Below are 10,930 nucleotides of genomic sequence, written 5' to 3' on the forward strand. Positions count from 1 at the left end.
ACAACACTGTCGGCGCGTCCACATGATACAAGCTTTCTGTGAGCGTGCACCCCCCCCATCCTCCACACAGTTGCTAGTAGCCAAGGAGGACACAGAGGATTAAAAAAACATGGTGGACTCTTCAGAAGAGGTCATTATCTTCACTCGAGTTTCTGCGCGGGAAAGTCACCGGACGCCCCAATCTTGTGAACATAGTCATACTGAGAGATACAGAGAGAGTTGTGTGGAGCTGATAGTCTTAATTAGCTTTGTAGCAACTCATTTGGCAACGGCTTGAATGTAACAGACGTTCATTAATATCAAAAAGTTACGCACTAAAGCTTTAATCATGAGCAACAAATACGCCAACATATATATTTCTTATTCACTGACTTATCAAATACACATCAAAAGATAAAACTGCTTTGCTTATACCTAAAATCTAGAAGTAAAAAATAAGTAAAGTCAAAATATGAAAGAATGATGATGATATATTAGAGAAGATTTATTTCACATGGCTTTTATAGTTCAACATCATCTACAAAGTCATCTTTAGCCCAAAATTAAAAACAAAACAAAAATGAATAATCCTAAACAATAAGAGCATGTTTAAGTTAGAGATAACAAAGTATTTCCATCTTTTTAACTTCTTTGTTACTTGTTCAACACATCATCATCATCATCATCATCATCTGTTAACAAGTTAATCATTAACATGTGAAAGGATGCCACATTATTTGCACATCAATCACTGGCATCAACATGCATATATTTCGACTAATGCTGTTTTTTGTACTCTCCAAGCACACTTTTCAGATTACATTAAGCAAGAATATTGAAGAATACAACTGTAAAAATGTAAATAGTGGAATAAGTAATTAAAAAGTAGCAACATTAATAATAGTAAGTGAAACTTCTCATCACATGATCATTGTACTAAGGCCTACATCATCATTTCTGTGCACGCACGTCTTTATGTAAGTTTGTTTAACATTTCTTTTAAAAGCAATAAAACAAGAACAAATTGTAAATATTTAAAAGGTAAAAACAAAGCAGGTCAGCACAAAGTAATGAGTTTAATATTTCTCATTCACTGACTTATCAAATACACATCAACATCTACATATTAGAAGTAAAATAATACCAAAGATTAAAGATGTATTAAACATGTTAGAAAACATCTGTCTCACATGGCTTTGGTAGTTCAACATCATCATCATCATCATCATCATCAACAACATCAGCATCTTTAGCACTAGTCATTACAGATAGAGCTGTAATCATAATCAAACTAAATTAAAAACACAACAAAAAAGAATAATAAACTATTTCAAGCATTTTAACTTATTTGTTACTTGTTAAACTCATCATCATCATCATCATCATCATCTGGCATCAACATATTTCAACTACTGTTGATTTTTGTTACCTCTAAGCACATATCAGTTACTTTTCCGATTAAATTAAGCAAGAACGATGAGAAATAAAACTATACAAATGTAAATAATGGAGTAAGTAATAATAGGTAGTACTGTACTAATAATAAAAGTAAGTCAATTCAAAGTCCCAATGAATGAACCATGCTGGCATATCTATAACAAAACTTTTAAATCCTTATTATCACTGACATCATCATTATTGTGCATCTAAAAATATGAAGAAAAGGAAAAAAAAACAGTAGTAGCCAAAAACAAAAACTGACAATAAGCGTTGACATGATGTCCTTCACCAGGTGATCTCTGAAGTACATTTTCAGCATCATAATTGTCAACACCAGTCATTATAAACAGACATACAGCATCCTGAAAATAGGTTAAAACATTTCTAATGATCACAACCAAAAAAATGAAAACAAAACATAACTTCTTTTAAATGATCTTTGTCAACATCATAATTGTGCACACCATGTATGTGCTTGAGGGCCTACAGTCGAGTGATAAAAGAACATTTGTAATCTTCAAAAAACAAAAAAGAATTAAGTAATAAATATAAAGTATAGAATAGATTTAAAAGTCTAACATAACTATTTACAGCATTTCATTTTCTGCAACTTGTTTGAATCATCTATTGCAATCCTAAACTAAAAAATAAAACATAACATCTTATAGTCTGTCATAGTTACATTATTTCCTGCGCAGCTTCTAAAATATTTGAGATGTTTTCATTACACTACATTAGGCTGATAACTTCTACTTTTCTACGTAAAGATTATTTTGCAGGAAAGTTGATCATTTTCCAACAGTATTAATCTGTCTTGACTGCTTGTTCTGCTGAATGCCCTAACGTCTTCAGTTCCTGTTTCCTTTTGGTCTTCTCTTTACATTTGTATATGAAAAGATCTTCCATGTTTCAATGTTGTTTTGTTTTAAAGATATTCATGATGGTATGTTGTTCACTTTATGTTGAAGGCTTCTTTTAATCCCTTCAGTGCTTGTTCCTTTGTGATTCTCCTCCAGGCCTCTGGAACATCAGCTGGTTTGGCTTCGTATTCTCGAGCAAATCTTTCATTGTATTGAACCAGGACATACTTCCAGTAGTCCGATGCCTCGATGGTGGCGTCAGGAGGAATGTGCCAGTCTGGATAGTACTTGGTGTACTTCTGATAAGGATGGTACTTCCAGTTAGTGTCTGCGTTTTTGAATTTACATTTACTGTGCACACTCGTTGTACACAGTGTTGGAACCAGCTTCTCAGTGGCCACAACCCTGTATCTATGAAGACCTTGTGGCCGATGAACAGCTGCATGATGTTTCTCGTGTTCTTTGCCATCAGCCTCACAAGGAACGTTGCAAAATGGACATTGTTGTCCACAGCCAAACATCCGCTTGAAAAGCTCATCTTGTGGTTTGATTGGAAGTTTGTTCAGAGTCTCAGTGATGTCTTCACAGTTTGAGAATTCCTCCTGCAGCTGTTCCTTCAGTTCACCCAATGATTTAATAAGGCTCTTTGTAAATGGATGACATGTGCTTTGGATTTGAAACAAGGTGGTTTTTTCAGCCTCCTCTGAAATTGAGATGTCTTTGATCAAATATTTGCGCATGTTGTTGATGAGCTTTGTGATGCTTTCCTGGTTATCTGGCAGCAAAACACCATCCTTTCCTTTTGAGGCCTGTTGTGTTGCTTCTGTTATTTTGTTAACTATGACCTGCAGATTGTTGTTCTTCAGTTTGCACAAAGTTTTGTCTATTGACATGTTTCGCAGAATGTACTGAAATATCCAATCCTTAACATATATCTCATACTTACAAATGTACTTGACAAAGCTCTCAAAGTCTTCCTTTTGCAGCAACTCTTTCTGAATGTTGTAATGGAAAAAGGAGCGTGACCTGTACTCTGCTGAATGGCAACTTGTCAAAATCTGATCCAAAATCTGTATTCCCAGAGATCTACTGATGTACTCTTCAACAGCAGGTTTGATACAAAGTCTGACAAAATCATTTGCTTTTCGTTGGCAATCATCTCTCTTTTTGTATAAATCAAGAAAATCTGACAAGTACTGAGGCTTGTTGTTCTCCAGCTGAAGTTTTGGATCCCTACCTGACAAGAATCTTCTGTGCATGTGAAGGAACTCTCTTGAGGCAATGCCACAAATGTAAAGTTTCAGGTTAAACTCAAACTGGGGCTTGCAATGCTTGCTCCATTGTGGAAGAGATAAATCCACCTTTTCCAGAAGCTCCCTTGTAAAAGAATCATTGTAGTCTCTTTCTGTTTTTGCAGTATCATGGACAAACCGTGTGCAAGACTCAATAACACTGTCTGCAAAGCTCTGCATCTCTCTTTTTGTGTCTTTATTTTTCATCAGGTTTGTTTTCAAGTGTTCATTTTTTACCTTGAATGGTTCCTTCACAATGTCTTTTAAGTCTCCAATCTTATCTAATTCCTCATTGACATTATGATTTAACAATTGTTTTCTCAACTGTTTGAAGATGCTTCCTGGTATGTTTTGTTCTTTCAGGCCGGACACATTTACAGTGACTTTAGCCCACATCTTTTCAAACTCATCTTTCCAATTCTTCGTCAGTCAGTGTTTGGTGTTTGCAGTCATTCAAGAGGTTCATAACTTGTTCTTCAATCATTCCTCTGTTGTTTCTTTGAATGTCCTGAACCTCTTTTAAACTTTTTCTTAGCTCGAGTGCACAATCCAATTTATTGTCTACTGATCTTTGGATTTCATTTGCAAGACTACTGATAGTGTTGAAAAATTCAGTTTTGAATTTCTCTATCAGATTCACATGTCTGTCTTTCCTTTTGTAGTATTCCTGCAGTTTCTGCTTCATTATTTTGTCTTGGACTGCTATTTTTTCTGCCACCTGGATTTTTTTTGATTGGACTAATTCATTCAAATGACTGAGATCAGATTTGTTGTCACCATATGAGATATCCCACTCTGCTGATGTCTGCCAGGAGAGAATCTCTTTTCTAAACTCCCATTCCCATTGATTGAACTCTTTGCAGACATTGTTGTATGCATGAGCCGCAATAGTGTTTCTGAAACTGAATATGAAGTTCTCATATTTGACTGCTTTCCAGAGACTTCTTATCCATTCTAGAAACTCTGGGATTTGTGACACTTCATAGCCTGTGTCTCCTTTCCCTGTCTCCAAAAGATTTTTCTTTAAATCTGCTACAGCTTCACTGTAACCTGTGTTTACTGGTGCCATCGGTGGGGTCCCATGCCAGAGTCCTGGGATGTTCCAGGTGTTTTTTTCTATGTCATAGTCCAGCACATCTGTGAAAGCTTTTATAGCAGGCTGTTTTTCCATTTCGGCTGCAATTTGAGTCATTTCATTGAGCTGGTCCAAGAAAAGTTTTCTGTCGGTCTTGGTCTTTGCGTGAGCTGAGACTCCACCAACATTCTGGTGCACAAAATGACAAACTGGCTTTTTACCAATTTCCTTCATTCTCAAGAAAGCATGTGTTGCAATTTGCAGGACATCTTTCATTTCTGCTGAGTTCTCCATTGAGACATTGATAATGGTGACATCACTTAAGCCAATCACAAAGGTTGCCAGCTGGTTATCATGCTCATAGCTGTCCTCTAGTTGTGCCAAATGAGGAGATTTAAGACCCTCTGTGTCAATGAGAACTATAAAGTTACACTTCAGCTGGCATTGCATATCCTCACTTACTCTGAGGAAGAGCATATAAGCTCCTCTTGTGCATCTGCCACTGCTGACAGGAAACTGCACACCAAACATGGTGTTGAGGAGTGTTGACTTCCCACTACTTTGAACACCCAACACCGTCAATATCAGCAGTCTGCTCTTCTCTCCGACCTTCCTGTGAAGCTCCATTAGCACATCTGTAACCCATCTCTCTGGGATGTTAGAAGCATCTCCATCTAAGAGCTCTAAAGGATATCCATCCAACAGCATTTCAGCTGCCAAACCAGGGAGACGAGATATTTCATCAGCAGTGTCTCGTGACTGCAAGGAAACCTCATAGATCAGTCCCATCTCTCTCATGTAATGCTCTATTCCTAAAGAGTTATCCAGCAAAGCCTGCTCCAGCTGTGCCATCTCGTTTATGTTTGTCTCCTCTTTGTTGCTCTGCTCTGTCAACTTGTGACGCAATAAAGGTAGTTGAATGGCAGTCTGCAAATGTGCATTAAGCTGAAGTTGTATCCACTTTAGGAAAAAATCTCTTTTGTCTTTGTCAGTTGTAGATACGTGGTCAATAAAACTCTTCATAGCATGTGATAGTTTGCGTTTGCCAAGCTCCTTCTTAATCTGTTGTTTTTCTACATGTAGCTGAGATTTATATTCTTCCAGTTCTAGATCACCAGGTTCTTGTAACCTACATTCCTCCATTTCTAACTGTGATAACCTTTTCCAGTTAACGCCTTGCAAATGAAGTTGTTGGTTCTTGTAGTCTTGTATATGCTGCACCCCAATTCCTTTCACAATCTCCTGAGCTGCTTTCTTTTCGTCACTTGTGCGTTCATCCACTGACAGACCAAGTTCAGCAGCTCTCTCAAGCATATTTTCAATTGTCATTGTGGTTGTTACATCTGTCAGGGATTTCTTGATGGCTGTACACAATTTATCTGAAAACCCTGCAACATTTACCCTTGGGTCTTTGATTTTCACACTGGTCTTTGGTAAGTCTAATTCTTTTTGTATTTTGTTGACAGACACCATATCCTCTGTAACATTCCCCTCCTTGCGGTTAACAATGAAGAACAGTTTGGATTTGACATCTTGAAGAGAAGTCAGAATCTTGTGCTCCTCTTCTTCAACTTCGTCCAGGAATACAAAGGTAGCAGTGGACACTTGAAAAAGAAAAGTGAACTGTGCGAGTGACTCACAAATGTTTCCACGCAAATTGGCGAAGGCAACTGGATTTGAGAATTTGTCAAGATTTTCAGTCCCACTGGGAAGGTACCAGCAAACCTCCACCAAACTATTGGCAATGTTTCTTTCATGTGCTACTCCTTTCATGTCTCTGTGTATGAACATATTGTTGTTGTACTGACCAAAGCTGAGAACATGATTCAAACACTGGGACTTGGATAAACTGCAGTTTTTCAGTCGCACAAAGGAGTAGAATGGAATATCTGCTTGGATAATGTTGTTCTCGACAAACCCTCTTGATTCAGACAAATGATGTGGACACCACTCTTTGACGATGTCTCTCAGAGCCCAAAGCATCAGGGTACTCTGACTGTTATTGCCATGGGGCAACAGCAGTGGGACGGAAAACTGGCACATTGACATCTTGAGGGCCAGTTCCTGTTGCAAGAAGCTGTCAGCACAAAGGAAGAGTGCTACTATGAGGTCGAGAGGGTTGACCTTACTATCCCCTACAGGGTCATCTAAAGTGTCAAGGTTATCATCATCATCATCATTGTCTGATAATTGTGTACAGCTCCTGCATTCAGAATTGAGTTTAAATAGTTTTCTGAGAAAACCCCATGGTATGTCCTTCACAGATGAGACAGCTTCTTCATTTATGCTGTTTTTGTTGATCTCCAAGAGAGACCGAAGAGTGAGTTTGTTAGGATAAAATTTCTCCAGTCCAACTCTGGAGAGAAAGTTGAGTAGGACTGTCAAAGAGAAAGAAGATCACTTTTAGAAATTAACGAAGTAGCCCATATTGTATTGTGTGTTTGTGTGTGCTTGTGTGAGTTACAGTTACATGCTGTTTCTTTGAGAATAACACCTGGGAGGAATGACTTTGTAACTCCCTCTGAATCAAAAATCAGCGTTTCTTTACGTTTTGTGTTTGTGTACAGGTTTGTAAGCTAACTGCCTGCTGGCTAAAGGTTGATACACAATGGCCCTCATTTATCAACCTAACGCAGAAACCAGCGCAGATATAAGCGCAGAAATCATCTCATGACAGGCTTCATGTGTGATTTATGAAACGTTCGTATCACACCAATCAGAGCGTAAGAATGGTCGTCCATTGATAAATGCAGCGGCTGGAAACAATCGTATTTAAATATATTCTCGGTTTTGAGGCCTCGCCCCTACAATTTACGATGTACGAGATACACTGACTCGAAAACTTGCGTACACAAGTTTAAACTTGACGTGAGATTTGATCGTAGCCTCCGCTCACGTCCATTTTGATAAATGCCGAGCTTTGCGTGGAAATGACCGTACGCCGGTTACGTTTCGTAAGGTTCGTTCGTAAGTGAGGGCCATTGAACTCACATGACGGTGGCATCCATCTTCATCATGAGTGCATTTACCACATTATTGAAATACTCCTATTAGTACATGTAAAAACAACAAATTTAGTCTGTTATGCAATTAGTATTTTAGTAGTGGCTATACATTTTCAATCACTGATCCCTAGATAAAATAAACTATTTCTAACTATGACTTTTGAAAGGATGCATGTTGAAGGAGCCCAATGTAAATGTGCCCTTTGGAGTTCTTTTTGTAAACAAACCAAAGTCATGTTTCTGTTCAGTGTTACTCTCTGTAAGCATTGTGTGTATCCTTGAGGTCTGACACGTGTTGAAGGCATTTCTTTCTTCATATAACATCAGCACAGCCAAAGTTTATCAATATTTAAAAACTGCATTGTTTTACATCCATGTCTGCTAGCTTGCATTCTTCTTTTTCCTTGCCTTTTTTGGTGCCTTACTTTGTTTCTTGGCGCATTACTGTATAAGGTCTTTTTAGACGGTAAGCGACACTTTGTCTGCATGTTAGCTTGGATCTGCAGGGTCTCAATGCACTACTTTAAAAAAAAAAATTGTAAATAGACACCCACAAAAGCGCTATGCAAGTAAAGGCCAAGTGCTACAGTATATACGTGTTAACCATGGCTTCTGTGCACTACTGCAGTACAACTGAATGACATAAGTTGACTATGGTATCAAATATCCCTAATCACAGGGAATCACATTAATAAAAAGAAATGTCAATCCTAAACTTAAGCTTGTTGATATCTAAAGTGAGCTTAATTACCATAGTCTTAACTTTATAGCCTAATTTAAGTCAAAACTATACAAAACATTACTTGATACATACAGTCTTGTGCCACTGCTGTGCCATGCGAAAGCCCTACTGTTTATGTCATAACTGTTGAGAAAATAGCCCTACCTACCTGCAGCTTCCCACTCATTGAAAATGAATTACTACATGCATCAATCGCTCCCCCTCTAAAAATATCTTTTGTATTCTAAGTGGGGGTGTACCTGCAGGATGTTGTCCGTCTGCATTCTGCGTAGACATGGTCTGACTTTTCTCTTTACTCCCCTGTGCTTCTGGACCTAAAGATAACAATAAAAAATTATATTTTTAGTTTTACACAAACCATTGTAAGCTATTCTTCGTAATTTCTTGCTGATCAGTTACAAATTTCAAATAATTGTGATGGTGGCTTATCTTAGCTTTAGCTGTTCTTTAATAAATTACCGTCAGGTACCACACTTCAACATACATCTACATTCACGAGAAGCACGGAGGTCACGTTTTCTGCATTACCGTATAACACACAGTATATGTGCAAGTGCATTAGAATACAATACAATCACAATCACATCAGATCAGTCAAAACACTGAACATGAAGTATGCTCAGTGTGTCATTGATTAGATATGGTTATATGCAATTTCAGTGTCAAGCACTTGATTAACTATAGGTAAGTAATTGCAATATATTTGGATGAAAACACTGACCAAGTACAAAAGAGTTAAATGATTCCAGTATATAAAGTTTCACTGAAACTTACCTGACACCAGGAAGGACACTCTGGGGAGCCAATTTTGACCAAACATGACCTCCACCCATCAATCAATCTGCAATGTTCAGCAGCACAGAGCTAACATTAATTACAGTACAACACATGCAGATAAACAGTGCTGCCGCCCTTTCATCTCTTCCTTGTTCTTTTCCTGATCAAACAGGTGAAGGAAGTGTGTGACTGACTGTGTGAGCGTACAATCGCCTCTAGCTCTGTATTGTGCTAAATTATTTTTAGGATTTGAAGATTATGTTTTGTAACTGTACACCGCTCAACTATTAGTTTCACGTAATACGTCACCGTAAAAAAGCTAGAGACGCTCTAACTTCCATTTCACTGGGACTGGGAAAATATGAAAAATATTATATTAAAGAAACCAGTTTGGATTTAGACACCTAACGTAGGAATTATGCACGGTTTATGCCACATACTGTATATGTTGTCAAATTGTTTGTGTTGCGTGTGTGTTTCTTAATTTATTTGTGTTTTGATTTATTTGCAGCGTTGGTATTGTTGTCAAAGAGGTAAAGGTAAAGTTTAGTCTATTTGCTTATTTTCTGAAGCAGCAGTGCGTTGATCTTTCTCTGCCAAATCTGTTTAAATTAGTGTGTGCATTTGTGCGTTATTGTGTGTACAATGTGACTACCAACACCCTCCAGAGTAAACGGAAAAATCAACGTCAGATTCTGTAATGCAGAGATGTTGATGTTGGTGTAAACACACCAACAGATTCTGTATTAGAGAAGTTTGGGTAACACTTTACTTGAAGGTATCTACATAAGAGTGACATGACACTGTCATGACACATGAACCCTAACCCTAACTTGTCATGACAAAAACAGAATGACACTTACTAAAAGAAGCGTTATGTCATAAACGTTTATGGCTTGTTTATAATGTTTATGACACGTTCATGACAGTGTCATGTCATTCTTATGTAGATACCTTCAAGTAAAGTGTAACCGAACTTTGTAGCACAACCATTTGCCCACTTTGACTTATGAGTTATATTACAATTATATATATAGATATATAGATATTTTTTGTGCTGAATTTCTTTCATTCATTTGATCATTGGTTTATATGTAGTTTAAATGGGAATGTACCTGCACGTTGTTGTCCTTCTGGGTTCAGTGTAGAGATGGTCAGACTTTTCCTTTAACTCCCCTGTGCTTTCAAACCTTGATGAAAAAATAAATATCTCTTTACTTTCACAGAAGCAAAAACATTGTATTCTTTGTAATTCTTTGCAGAACAGTTGCAAACAATCAAATCAGGTAATTAAAAAACTGCACGTAAAGTATCCTAAGTCTGTCATTTATTAGATAAACGTACATGCAATTTAGTGTCAAGCATTTGATAGCTATAGGTAAGTTATTGCAATATATTTTGGATGAAAGTTCAAATTAAAACAAACACTAAAATGGTTCCAGGTTATAAAGTTCCACTGAAACGTACCTGACATCAGCCGGCAGGAGACTCTGGGGCTGTCTGGATCAGCTGTGGTTTTTATACTGCACATAGAAACCGAAACCAACAGCCTCTCTTCTCATAAACAGTCTGTTTCACAGAAGTCACATGACATGTGTTTTCACTTCCTTCATGCTGACAGCCAGACTGCCGACTGATCATGCTGACTGATTTGTTTCTCACATTCTCTTTAAAAACATTACCAGCACACTGTTAAAGGACAACAATATTGTTCGTGCATTGGAGTTATTTGTTGGGAGCAAGTTAGTCTGGTTGTTATG

At 37.5% G+C, this 10,930-nt stretch overlaps 1 protein-coding gene across 1 annotated transcript; it reads right to left on the reverse strand.

The window, feature by feature from the left end:
* Nucleotides 1-463: 463 nt before the first annotated feature.
* On the reverse strand, nt 464-10,670 carry LOC144521293 (up-regulator of cell proliferation-like). Its single transcript, XM_078255814.1, is given in 6 exon segments — nt 464-3,982; nt 3,984-7,024; nt 8,633-8,707; nt 9,168-9,234; nt 10,286-10,360; nt 10,638-10,670. Coding segments are annotated over 4 exon segments (4,773 nt in total). The 5' UTR covers nt 9,214-9,234; nt 10,286-10,360; nt 10,638-10,670; the 3' UTR covers nt 464-2,371.
* Nucleotides 10,671-10,930: the final 260 nt, after the last annotated feature.

The sequence above is a fragment of the Sander vitreus genome, chromosome 1 (genome assembly GCF_031162955.1).
Source record: "Sander vitreus isolate 19-12246 chromosome 1, sanVit1, whole genome shotgun sequence".
NCBI lineage: Eukaryota > Metazoa > Chordata > Actinopteri > Perciformes > Percidae > Sander > Sander vitreus.